Source organism: Crocodylus porosus, unplaced genomic scaffold (genome assembly GCF_001723895.1).
Source record: "Crocodylus porosus isolate Cpor-Errol unplaced genomic scaffold, CroPor_comp1, whole genome shotgun sequence".
Taxonomy (NCBI): domain Eukaryota; kingdom Metazoa; phylum Chordata; order Crocodylia; family Crocodylidae; genus Crocodylus; species Crocodylus porosus.
In genome coordinates, this window is record NW_017728947.1 from 13448884 (window position 1) to 13463156 (window position 14273).

At 42.7% G+C, this 14273-nt stretch overlaps 1 protein-coding gene across 8 annotated transcripts in view; it reads right to left on the minus strand.

Annotated features, from left to right (window-relative positions):
- The window catches only part of STK33 (serine/threonine kinase 33), an 87802-nt gene that overhangs the window by 16236 nt on the left and 57293 nt on the right, over window positions 1-14273 (minus strand). For all 8 annotated transcript variants that reach the window (XM_019552215.1, XM_019552209.1, XM_019552211.1 and 5 more), the window contains 5 exons: window positions 14039-14143; window positions 12612-12750; window positions 9289-9377; window positions 4472-4556; window positions 989-1064 (listed from right to left, as the gene is read on the minus strand). In XM_019552215.1, the coding sequence (XP_019407760.1) occupies window positions 989-1064; window positions 4472-4556; window positions 9289-9377; window positions 12612-12750; window positions 14039-14143 (494 nt within the window). The remainder of the gene's footprint in view (window positions 1-988; window positions 1065-4471; window positions 4557-9288; window positions 9378-12611; window positions 12751-14038; window positions 14144-14273) is intronic.

Below are 14273 nucleotides of genomic sequence, written 5' to 3' on the forward strand. Positions count from 1 at the left end.
GAATATGTTGTCCAGTTTTGGGACCTACACTTCAAGAAGAATGTGGATAGTTTGGAAAAAGTCAAACCAGAGCAGCAAAAATGATTAGGGGCCTGGGAGGCAAAACTTATGAGGAATGGCTGAATCAACTGGGGTTATTTTATTCTGGAAAAGAAAAGACTAAGGGTGGATTTGATAACTATCCTATGCAGAGAATGCCTTGGGTATTTTTTTTTTACAATATATTTTCAGCAAGTCTTATTTTTCAGATAATATAACTAATTTTGAGCTATTTTCTCTTGTGAAAAATAACATCGCAACTTCATAATGATTTCTGTAACAATTAACATTCTGCCATTTAAGCTTGATAATGTCAATAAAATAAGACGGATTTTTAACATCATGCATATAGTATTGTAATTGCAAGGCCTGATTTTCCCCTCCAACAGCAACATGCTTTGATAGTTGTCAAGGGAGCAAACAATCCGTACAAGATAACCTTGCATCCCTGGAACATCATGGTTGCTAACCACTAAAGCTGAGAAGAGAGGAAGCAGTAACCCTGTACACTATATCCGGAGACACTGCAGCTTCTTTCCTAGGGTTGTGCACTTATATTGGTGATTTGGTCTCTAATTTGCAAGGCAATAGCTGCTTTCTCATATACACCTTAAGCCAACAGGTTAGAAAGCCAGAGCTCAAACTTTTATATTCATTTTACAGAATTACATTCTGTAATTTGAGTTATTCTATAAAATGCTGTTATTTCTAATTTCTATAACTATAAAACAGATTAGTAAACTAGACTCAAACTTTTAAAGTTAGAAGAAAATTGTGACTTTAATATTTGTATCACATTTATATACAAATGGGTATATGCACTTAGTCCAGATATTTGTCATGGTATAACCTTTTGCATACAAGTTAACTTTTTATTTTAGTTCAAACTCATAAACATTTCTATTATAAAGGGGCAGTACCCTTTATATTAATTTTACAAGGTACTCACAGCATGTACATAATGACGCCTATGCTCCAAATGTCACACTGCTGGCTATAGTCATGGGCACTGATAACTTCTGGAGCTGCCAACCAAGCAGAAAAAAATAATATTAATAATACAAAAAATTACTTTTAAATGCTTAAACACAAAGCATAAAGAATGTGCTGACGTGATATAATTTATTCCCATATGAAAAATGGAACCAACAGCAGATGTTTAAATGAATAATGTACAGGCCTTAACAATTCATGCTGATGTATCTTCACTTTTATCATTGAGCTGCTAAAGGAACGGTGACACTGTGATATTAACTGTGTGATTAAACATGGTATTGTTTTCCCATACTAAGCTATTAAACTATTATTTATAAAATCCTCATTTTCAGTATTGCCTGACACCGCAGAAATATGTTTCGTTCTTGAAAAATAATAAGCATTGGTATCATCTAACATATATCCTCAAGTATACAAAATAAAACAGTAAATGAGAGTTCTGAATATGAAAAACATTTAAATGTTCAAACGGCTTTTAAGCAGACAAGGTTCTCTCGGTACATGTGATACCTTTTATGACACCAACTAAAAAGTTGGAAACTTTGTTCTTTTTTCCCCAGACAGTAAGAGTGGTCCCTTAAGAGTTTGAGCATACATGTTTCACTGACAGTACACTTGAATCCCAACTCCAACGGACAGCGTGCTTTTGGCCAGCAGCGTTCACTGTAGCCACATCTGGCCTATAACTGTCCTCAGGCCTCCATGCAGTGACCAGTATTTCTCAATTCCTTTGCCAATGAAGAACCAGTTGTTCTAAGATTCCCTGGAAGCAAGGAAGGAGGTAGGTCTTGGAACACGTATGGACACAACACACCCCAAAGGACTACAGTTACTGTAAACTGAGTAATAGGAGTGCGCAAAGCTTCAGTCGCTGAAACGATTCAGAGGAGATATGGCCCAATTCAGCGGCCAAATCTCCAAATCTGAATTGAATCAGGAGACCCGTTAATCTCTCCAAATCGAATCAGAAGCCTCTGAATTGATTTGGAGAGATTTGGCCATAGACACAGCTTTATACGTTTTTTCTACGTACCTTGAGGTACCAGGCACGGCTTGTGAATGCTGAGATGGTGTGGCAGATGGAGTGTCCCACGAGAGCACAAGGCGGTCCCCTGTGCACTCAGCAGCAAACCCGTAAATGGACCAGAAGTACTTCCAGTCCACTTCTAGGTCTCCCGCAGAGCACATGGGGGACCCCTCTGCCCCCTGGCTCAGCGACTGATGCCTCCTGGGTCTGGGGAGGCACCTGGGGTCCAGTACTTCTGGTCCACTTCCAGGTATGCCACCAAGTGCACGGGGGTTCCCCTCTGGGAAGGTCAGGCACATCCGCATCACCGGGAGCCCCGAATGAGAGGACCCATTCAGCCGTTGCAGCCTGGCTGTGCTCCCAATCCACTCCCATGGAACTTTGACTCACTGGGTGCACCGAATTGGTGCAAATATGGGGCCAAAAGCTATTTCTGGCGGCGGGCAGCAGCGAAAGGGGAAAGAGATGTAGAGCAGAGAGAGAGAGCAGGGGCAGCAGCAGGAAGAACCACCCACTTGCCCCCGGGAAAGGAGCAAAAGACCCATCGGGTCTTCAGAGCTCAGAGGAGCTCAGAGGAAAAAAAAGAGAAAGTGAGAGCAGAAACCCCAGCTCCACATTAATGGGCTTCAGCGGGTGTGGGATTAAGCCAGCGTGTCAGCAATTAGCAGAGGAGCAGGAGGAAAACGGTCACTGTAGTCACAATCAAGAGGCTCAGCAAGAGAACAAAGAAGAAAACAGAGGTGACGCTGTCAGCTCTTGGAGGTTTTTTTCCTTTATTTTTCCCATTTCCAGCAGGACAAGTGCATGTCCTCAGGATGCCAGACCCTGCATCCGTATCCTGTGGTGTCACGGCACCCCCCTGCACTCCCATGGGATGCTCCATCCGCCCCACCATCTCAGTACTCACAAGCTGCACTCGGTACTTGGAAGCACGTAGAAAAAAAAAACATCTGTGTCTATGGCCGAATCACTGATTATCCGAATCAGAATCAAATCTCCAGATTTGGCCAAATGGAATCGGGACAGTGATCCAAATCAGCAAATCGAATCACTGTCCCCCAAATTGGGCCAAATCCAAATGCAAATCGAATACTGCCTGCTTCGCACACTCCTACTGAGTAAATGTTTTTACTTTAAGTGCTTTTCCATCTACTTTCCAAGCATGGTACTGTAATTCACAAGAAGTGACCTGAACTGACAGAGGTGGGGACTTGGAGTCTAATTAAATAATAAACACAAAGCAGTCTTTCCAAAAGAAGCATCAGGTCACGATGCTTCTAAAAGAGAGGAATGCTGTCAAAAGGGACATATACATGCCTTACATATATCTACTATAGGTATATTCCTTTTAAAAAGCTATGGAGCCTACTTGTGTTTGCTGAGTAGCCTGTTACTTTTTCTGGCGGACCTTAACTTGACATACTCTGATACAGGCAGGAAGCCAATTAGAAATTCTTGAGGTCGAAACACACAGACTCTTCATTGTTTTTGCAAAAGCTACATATAAAAGAGAGGATACCCTAATATCATTTTTTCTGGACAGGAGGAGGCCAGCCTTCTACCAATGTCTAAAGTGTGTACCTTAGCTTACTTTCAATTATAGCATATCTAGGGACAAAAAACAAGGTGAATCACCTCCTTGAGAAGAAAATCATAGATTGTTTTGCACAGAAACTTAAGATCAAGTCTCAGTGTTAACCCTTCTTTGTTGGATATGATCTTGCCACACCAGTCTTGATCTCTGCTGTCCTACTAGTAGACACAATTGCTACCAAAATACTATTTTAATGGACATGGAAAACATTTTTATTTTAAATAGAGGTAATGTTTGTTTTCCTTGGATCCATAGTGTCAGCTCCTGCTGCAGGACTCAGACCTTTTTGGCTTGCTCTCTTGCAGACCACAGAGAGGAAAGACACTTGAACACAAGGGAAGTCACATGCATTGTTACTATCCAACAGCCGCGGTATGCCAAGAAAAAAAACCTAAACATTTTTAGGCCATAGAATTTGATCCCACAGGAGAAGCCAAATATTAGAAGGATTCAAAAGTGGATTAAACATGTATATTGCTACTACAAATAACCTTTACATAATACAGAAAATACTATAAGGAGTACAAGTCCTCACAGTAACAAAGCTTTGTGTCTATATTAGAAAAATAAACTGCTTTGCTACCAGCTTATTATCCATTATAGTTTCTTGTATATGCTTCTAAAGTATATACTGCGGATTTCAGTCACCATACCAGGCTAGACTGATTATTGATTTGGACTGGCAGAACAATTCCTAAAAAAAAGGAAATTCTCCTGATAAATGAAGCTTAGAGGAAAGCTCTCTTTCAATGGTTGCGTATTAGGAACAACCTGGCAATTTATAATTCTTAAACTATATTAAGAAATTAACTTACCCATGTAAATAGGAGTTCCACAAGTAGACTGAAACATGGTTTCACTACGAGCTGCCTTTTGTACAGCTAAACCAAAATCAGTCACCTACAGGAAACAACAGAGTATTGAAACAAAGGTGAAAGTAGTTCTTTTGTCCAGCTTAGAACTCATTGATTATACTGTGGTCAAAGAAAACAAAAGTATGCAGCAGGAAGGGCTCAATCCTATTCCTTCCACAAATGTATGTAACTTTGTATCAAGCATTACCAATGTTTATTTGATGACTTCACAGCTGGGAAATGTTCTTCTATTATCTAAACATCTTCAATATTATAGGTGTTTCTTGATATTCAGACTAACTTTAAGAGCCCACCAAGGACATGGAACAAATTCTTGCTAAATATTTTACTTTCCTTGAGACTAGAGAAACATGGAAGGCATAAAAGCTAGTGATGGTAGAAGCAGACCCAGATACAGCCAATAATGGGACAAGAAGGGAGGGGGAGAGAGAGAAAAATCAGAAGAGAGATCCAGCTGAACCAAAGCCTAGCTTCTGGCAAATCCAACAGCTGCTTCTTTAGAGCTACATTTAAACTGAATACACAACACATTCACATGGCTAAATCAGTTTTATACATTCCTATAAATTGTACACCAGTTTTATATATTAATGTAAATTGGAATAGCAGCAGACAAAAGAGCGGTTTATACCGAAATGGCAGACTATAGGGCAGTGATTCTCAAATAGGGTGCCCTGGCACCCTGGGGTGCCTCGCGATCTTTTCAAGGGCGCTGTAATGTTAGGTCTGTTAGGTGTGTATACATGATTCACAAGATAAACAAAGATTTAAAAGAGATTCATAGTTTTAAATGTATTCTGATCTGTTGTGGTCTGACTTCTTTGCAAAAGAAGAAAGGCTCTATTATTTTTCTGTCATCAAAAAACAAATGAAAACCAAGAGACAGCATTTTATGAGGGTGCCCCAAGTCTAACAAGGGGTGCTTGCATTTAAAAAGATTAAGAATCACTGCTCTAGGTTGTTGTTACTGGGCCCCACCGCCATTTTGAAGAGCAGGGATGCTGAATACACGAAATACCAAGGCTGCTGGAACCTGCTAATTAGTACCCTCCTGCAGACTCGATTAATCTAGCAAACTAATTAGTACACATCAGAGCAGGCATCAGGCATGTGTACTGTATAGGTGCCCTTGGTGATAGGGGAGCTAGTAATAGCTTGCTTGCTGTGGATACAAGGAGCTAAATCCTATTTTAACTTGTATCCCTACATGTATGTACGTAGAGTTTGGGGCACTTATTCAACATTTGGAATTCTGTTTTGCCTTGTGGTAAAACAGAACTACCCTGCACTCATACTTGATTGGAAGTAGAATTGAGAGGAAAGAAAACTGTTATTTTAGCCCAATATCCCAGTGGTTAGAGCACCTGCCAACAGAGTGGGAGATCCCAATATAAATTTTATTCGAATCTTTCAGGGCTAATTTTACACCCCATTAAGATTTTGGTGGCTCCTTCTTTCGTACTGTCGCTTAAAAAAAAAGTCAGGAGGTAAAACGTCATTTGCTAACACAATTTCCCTAGGCAATGTTCTGCTGAACTGAGTCAGACATCCAAACAGGATACCTGCTCTTGCATTCAATCCAGAAATAAAAGCAGAGGCTGAACAATTTGAGCTACAAAATACTTATATTTTTTTGTTTTAAAAACTAGCATTCATTTTACATGGAGCTGGCAAATTTAAGTAGGTAAGATATACATATGCCCACATTTAGGAAATCTCATCGGTGGAAAGTGATCTAAAATTTGGAAGTTTCATTCTTGTCCAATGTAGGTACTGTGCATTTTACAACTGCATGGTACTGAGGCACACCAGATGTTAAATTTACACCTTCTACCCTTCTTGTAATCTCATGGATAGTAGAGATATATCTCATGAGACTTCTGCAGTGATCAATATCTTAAAAAAGATTTACTTTTTTAAACTGAACTAGTTTCCTCTTTTTGTTTCTCTAGTATCCAATGGCAGAAACGATTATGCCAACATTAAACTTATTATTAAAAGGATAACACTATCACATTTTGCTACCCCTTCCTCTTGTAATCATTGTTTCTGATGATGTGACCCTAACTAATGCAACTGAGGCCAGCTCTGACTGGGGCTAATTATTATGACTGTTTCTGTATATGTGCAGGAAAAGAATACTAGGATCCTCCTATTTCACAGAGCAACTACACCACAAGCAGCCATAATATAGAAAAGTTGCCTTTTTAGCACAGGGACTATGCTGCATGTTCCAGAGATGGTGAACCAGGTAATGACCAGAGCCTGTCCTTCTCCATACACCAGGACCTGACAATTTAAAAGAATCCATACTTTAACCTTTATTATAAATATGTTTTAAAATAGCTTTTTCAACACATGCTCTCCAGTGCTCTTGTAGACATTTGTGTGTAATATTATGGTGTCTCAGCATACCAGAAACACTTCTACTCTACCACTGACACCCATCTACCACCAGGACAATAAACAAAACCTCGTTCTATTGTTGGAAATGAGAAAGATTACTCCATATGTATGAATACATATATACTTTACAATCACAAGTGAAAATTGCATTACTTTATTATCTCTTTTTTGAGACTGACCGCTCTTTATGCCTGGAAATCTCAGAGGCAATTCAGACTTGTACACAAGGCTTTGGGAATTGGCCTCACCCCTTACATAAGTTAAGAATTTCCAAATATGCACCAAAAAGTAGATTTGCTACTAGCAAATAATTGCAAACTCCTGACAGTAACACCATATTCAACCATAGTAATAATATACAAACACTCAAAGTTAGGCCACTGTAAAAATACTCAAAGAATTTATATCGTTTGGGGTGGAGAGAGGAATAGGATAGTCCTTGAAAGAGTAGCATATGATAATTATTTTCCATTCTGATCTTGATCTCTCTCTTAAACTGAGACATTTGGGAACCTAACAGTAAGGACTTGATATGCAAAATTTAAAATACAGTTACCTCTTCCCTACAAGCTACAGTACCTATCTATAGAATCACCACCGGGATCTAATGTCTGGCCAGGAATGAGACTGAGGAGGATTGGCGGGAAAACCCAAAGTATTTTATAAAGAATGAATGACCAGGAGGGTATTTCAAAGGGAGGTTTCAATTATTACATGGGCTTCATATTTTCACCAGTTAAAAAACTGGGGAATGTCTTTACTTTTCTTTGGGTCACTTGTTGACAAAGATTCTCTGGCTGTAAAAAACATCTGTGAAAGCCTCTCAGTGCATTCGTATCCATAGAGTAATCTTCAGGCCTGAATCTTAAGTTGCAGGTAAAGATACACTTTAGAGACATCACTTTGAACATCAGTCTCTAAATACACACAAACGTCCTTCGTCTCTTCCACCCCTCAAGGGATTTGGGAGTCCTTATATTAAAAATGGTACCAATATCATTAACAGACACTCCTGAATTACTTTTCTGAGGTTCCTAGTAATGATGCTCTGATAAATGTCATCCAGAGAGGAAGTCCTAAATTCCACTGGCTTGCTATTATTATTGGCTATTATATTTTCATGAACAGCACAAGATTAACAAGAAATTCTTATGGTAATGTTAATGGTGATTGACTAAGTACACTTGAATTTTTCCGGAGACCATTTTACTGAAGTGATCGTATTATACAACATATAAAATATTATACATAACACATACTGTAGATCCACAATCCAACACTTCAGCTCTAAAGATTGTTTCAACAAATGTATTAATTTTGCCAACATCTGTACTTGAAACAACTAGTAAACGATGTAACATTTTATTTATTGGCCAGCAGGGAACAATTCTTGCAATAAGAATAGGTTATAAATAAACAGACATTTTAAGTAGTAAATATTTATCAGAATACAAAACAGTCTACTGTGGAATGTGAGTTGTACTTAAATCAAAGAGTCTTTAAAAAATAACCATACCAGATTTGCACTAAATTGATAATGCGCATACTTTAAAATATTAGCTATAATTTAAGAGTTTCTGCTACCTTAGTGTAATGAATGTTTTGGAACTATCCTAGTGTCTGGAACAGGGCTGCACCATGCATCCTGCCCCACTGCACATGTACGCCACCTCACCCTAAGTTCCCTGGTTGTAGGGTCCCTTGCTGCATTGCACCTCTCAGGCATCCGGGGCTTACCATGGCACTGCAGCTCCTCACCACAGGCAGCAATGGGTGCTATGATGCTGCTCACAAAGGTGCAATCAGTCACTGTTGCAGTTGTGGCTAATTTTGTGCCCCCTTTTCTTTTATGCCACTGCCTCGACACTGTGCTCTGTGCTGCACTACACTGCCCCTCACCTTGGGGTGGGGAAGGGGAAGCCAGACAGAGAGGGAGCCTGGAGACCCTGGCTGCTTCTGTAGCCAGAGCAATGGAGTGGTGGGGAGTGGTGGCTGCATGGGTGCCCAGGGACTCCACTTTAATCCTTTGTGGGCTGCATGTGGCTTCTGGGCAGCCAGTTAGACAGCCATTGTCTAGAAAAATAAGGTAAGCTTTCTCTAAGGTTTTTAATGGGTTGGGTCTTTTTCCCCCTCAGTTAACTTGAAGGTATACATCTTTTTATTTGACAGAAAAAAAATTCTTTCAGTGAAGCTTAACTATCAATTTGGGTTGTTTTTTTTTCTAACTTACTAATATAATTTAGTGTCTCTTTTCAAAAGATACTACTAGATACCAAAATCACATCCTTCAGTAATATCTGGATATCAAAATAAGTGGGCAATGCAGAGTTGTTAAAAATTTCTAGTCTTACCTTTATATTTAATTTCATCTCATTTGCTTCATTGATGTCAGTGCTTTTAACTAAAATGTTTTCCAGTTTCAGATCTCTATGAACAATGTCTGTCAAGAAAGAACAAAGAATAAAATGTTATTTACCAAATACAATGAAAATATTCTAACATAAATGCTTTAAATGCCTTCAATTGTGTAATTTCTCTGAACAGTTCGGATGCATTTTCTTCTTCATTAGTGAAACTTAAAGAAAGGAGCATTTGTCCATTAATAGAAGGAATTTAACATAATGATCAAATTTGGATCCATCCTCCTTGTGTTTTGTAATAAGGAAGGCAGTTTGCATCACTTTTTGTGTTATAGTATCACAAACTAGCAAAAAACCTATAGTAAAAGAATGGGGAGGAACAGGGATGGATATTAGGTGTGCAGTGATAAAAGATTTTTTTGGCCGATACTGATAGCCGATTGATTATTAACCAACCATATCAGCCAATGCCAACCCAATAACCAATAATTAGTAATAATGCAAGGCATTTTAAACTACTGGTATAAATAACCTTTTTTTTTTGGCACGCTCCAGAAGCATCCTGCATCTTGTGTATCAGCATCCTCATGCTTAAAAATGGCAGTGGGGGGGTGCTTGAACTAAAGCGTGTTGAAAAAGCTTTAGTTCATGTTCCTCTGCCACCATCTTTAAGTGTGGGGACGCTGAAAAATGAGACACCATGGAACTTTACTTAGAGTGGCTGTTGGAGCTGCTCTAATTAAAGCGCCACCCCCCACACCTCTGGAGCATATGTAAAAGTGCCCAGAGCCTGTGCCAGTTAAAGCAGGCGGGGCTGGCCTAGCAGTGCCTGCGACTGGCTGCATGGAGCCCTTCAGCCCCTTCTGCAAGCCCCTATGCCCCACGGGAGAGGCTGAATGGATCCAGCTCTGGCCCTGGTCCCAGGAAGGGCAGGACCCGGCTGGGCTGAGGGTAGGATGACATATGCTTGCCTCTCTTCCCAGGCCTCTCCATGCCCGCCCCACCACAGCTGAAGCAGAGCCGAATGGGGCAGGGGCAGATGCGGGTTGCCTGCTGCAGGCTTAGGGCTCCCTGCTTTGCTTGCCCTGAGAGCCCCGCACCAGTCGCATACCCCCTGCCCACCCAGCAGCAGCAAGCACACAACTCAATGCCACCATTGCCACCACCCATGCTGCTGCCAGCTGGGCAGGGGGCTTGCGCCTGGCACAGGACTCTCAAGGAAAAGGCAGCAGGGTGAGGAGCTCTGAACCCACAGCAGGCTGCCCACTCCAGCCCCCATCCCATTCGTAAGTTGAGGAGGCACATAACCCCCTCCATACCTCTGGGGGTGTGCACAGCAACTGGGAGTTCCCCCTCATCATGCCTCCTGGACAAGCCGCCCATGGCTCCGCCTTGCTCCCTGACCCAGCCCACAAGCTGCCCATGGCTCCGCCTTGCTCCCTGACCCAACCCAAGGTCTCATGCACCACCCTGGTTGGGCAGCACTCTCAGCCCCTCCCCCACTTCCTCTTTCACTGTGGGGGTCTCAATCTGCCCTCTCCCCCCACCCCTTCCCCCATAGATTTCCCTGCAGGGAGCTGCTCTCAATGCCGCCAAGCTGTATTCCTGGCCACTTGCACTTGTGTGGGCTTGCACATGCATGTGGCACCCCCTGCATCCCAATCCCAGCAGCCCCAAGCAGCCCCTTGCAGGCTAAAATGCTGCCTGCCTGCAAGGGAAAACCCACCATTTCCCGATCCCTGCAGGATGCTGCAAATCCAGAACAAATGTTGTCCCAAAGTCATGAGACCTGGGACCAGGACTTGTCCCAATTAGGAATGGGAGGTTAAGCCCAGCTGATGGACTGGGGAAGGACCCTGCTGCACACAGTGGGAGGGAATGGCTGCCTGAGCCCCTGCCAGGCTTTGCCCCTGGCCCTTAGGGTGCAGACCCCAAGCACTGCAGGCTGAGGCACTGTGGGCTGGGCCAAGCAGCACCACCCAGCCCTTCCCCCCACCAGTTACATCTCTGCAGCACTCACCGCCTTTTACAGTGCCCACCCTGGCCCCAGTTCACATTCTATGGCATATCAGACCCGGGACAATGCGCCAGTTGCTCCACTCCACTCTAACCCAGTCCAGCCCATCAGCGAGGGGATGGTGGTGGGGATGGAAAACGGCTTGGGCCCCTGTATCTGAACTGGGTCCTCAGTGTTCAAGGTCACCCCAGTTCACGGGAGACAACCCAGGCATCTGAGGGCCCCAGCCTCACAAGGGAGAGGGAACCCAGGCATCCCAGGGCCCAGCCACAAGGTACAATTATCAGTAAATATTATCAGCTACAACAGCCAAAAAAACCCCGAAAGCCAATAGTGTCATTTCTGGTGCCACTCCAACAGGCAACCAGAAGATCGGTGCACCTCTAATTATTATTATTATTTGCAATGTTTGCAGATATTTTTATAAGCCCAGTCTCTCCCAATATCCAATAGGCAAAAGGGGAAGAACAGTGGCATAACTACAGTAGAGTGATAGGGGCAACAGTCCCATGTGCTGATGGGGATGGGAAGCGAGGTAGGGACATGAAAAAAAAACTACTTTCACTGCAGCCAAATGGTTGTGATCATGGCAGCAGCAGCAACCAGAAGTCACTGCTGGCCTTGTGCATGTTAGCTGCCTCAGGCACCCAGATGCATTCTTATATAGAGCTCTTTTTCTGCCCATTTTTCAGCCTATATATGCTTGATTCAAAGAAGGGGCTATTCCTCATATAACATTTTTCTCAATGTAAAGACAGAGGAACTGCTTATTATTTCAGCTAATATGTTGAAACTAAAGACACAAACAATTTCTATGGAATTCAAATACAAGCTTTCCCACTCCTACAATGGAGAAAGAAAAACTGAAAACACTGAATTCTATTTTTTTTTTGGCTGAATTGGTTAATTCTGTCATGGATTGTACAGTATTTTAATGTTTCCCTAGGGTGAATCAAAATGCCGATATTGACTGCATCATTTTAAGTGGAGGACAGACAAGAGCACTCCAGTCCCACGTCATTTTCTCTGCTATAATAGACTTAGCTGCTGAAATAAGATAATGCTGTAACTCAAAGTAGTTATGAAATTAGAAAAAATAAATGTTATCAGAAGGTTGGAGCAAAGTACTAAAAGGAAACATTAACAGTTAAAGAATAAAAAATAAAGTTTCAAAAAGCATTAAAGTGAGATGCTTCACTCTTAGATTGTGAGGCCACAATTACACTGTGAAACACAGAACAGTAATTGTAATTGCTTTTAAAGAACACTAACATTCAGAGCCAATTAACTTCCTTACCTTTTTTGTGAAGATATGCTATTGCTGATGCCAGGCTTTGAATGATGTGCCTTGTCTCAGTCTCTGTGAAGTGTCCTTTCCTGTGAAGGATTTCTTTAAGTTCTCCATCCTCACACAACTCCATAACAAGGAACATCCGCTGATATTAACAAAGAGCCAAAATAATGATTTCTCTTCAAACATATTATTTTATTACTGTACTAACTAGGAGCACTAGTCATGGATCAGGACCTCATTGTGCTGTGCACTGACGAAACACAGAACAAAAACATGATGATCCATGATAGAAACACTCCTACATGGCCCTGCAAGGGGGAAGGGGACATGGCTGGGTCCTGATCCAGAAGTTGGGGCAGGGGGAAGAGCATAGCTTGGTTCTGACAGGCCTCACAGGTATTGGGCTTGAGGATTTGGCAGGGTGGCCATATTAATGGCCATCACTCTCCCACTGCCAAACTTCTAGACATGTGGGGAGCCCTCGAGCCAGATGCAATGGCTCCACTGGCTGCATCCAGCCTGTGGGCCAGAGTTTGAGCATCCCTGGTCCAGAGCAGGAGTGTTCAACTTCCACCCCATGAAGCTATGGCATCTGGCCCACTGGGATCCCCAAAACTTAGATATTTAGCAGTAGGGGGCTCCAAATTAACAATCTGAAAGGGAGAAAGTAGAAGCTCCCTGCAGCTAGATCCTACCCTGTGTCGGTCATTGCCACACAGCAGGATCAGGGCTGGCCCTACCCCCAATGCATCCAGGTCAGGCCAGGCTGCTTCCCCAGCCCTCCCCCACCACACATCCAAATCAGGGCCACTCCACCCCACCCACCCTGCAGATCAAGATGAGGCCTGTTTGCCTTGCCTCCCCAACCCCACTTCCACGAATCTAGATTGGGGCCACTTCACTCTGTTCCTGTCCCTGCCCCCCACACATCCAGATTGTGGCTTGCTGTTTCTGCCCCTACCCCCATTCATTTAGACTGGGGCCTGGCTGCTCTTCTCTACCCAACCCCCCATGACCCTCTCCACGCACCTACCTCTGCACATCCAGATCAGTGCCAGGCTGCTTGTCCCCCTCTCCCTCCCCTTCCCCATCCATACTGGGACCTAGCTGCCCCCTCCTTGCCTTGGACAGATGGATTGGGGTGGGGCTGCACAACCCCCGGCACCTTAATTGGGCCCACGAGTTGGATCCAGCCAATAGGCAGACCTGGCATTGCCCCTCCAGCTTCAGGGATGAAAAGGCTGGGCACCAAAACAGGAAACAAACGTATCCACAATGTTCTAGTCAATGACTGTGAAAACTGTCCAATATGTGAAACATGTTAACCAGAAGGTAAGATAAATTGGCTCAGAATGTAGACAGAAATGCTGTTGTTATATTTATTTTTGGCATTAATAATTTTCATCATATTGCAATTAAGGAAGCCTTACCTTTGGCGTCTCAAACACTTCTTCTAAATGTATTATATGTTCATGGTTCACTCTTTTTAAGATGCTCACCTCCCTTTCAAGTAGCTTCACAGCAGAGCTTCCAGCCTTAATTATAGATGGGAAATGCATTTAGCAGACATCACAAAATTCATTATAGGCTCCGGAGAGGTGAGAGACGTGCGGGTGAAGCCCGCTGCGCCCCCGCTCCCCCGAAGCCCCCCAGACACCCCGTCAG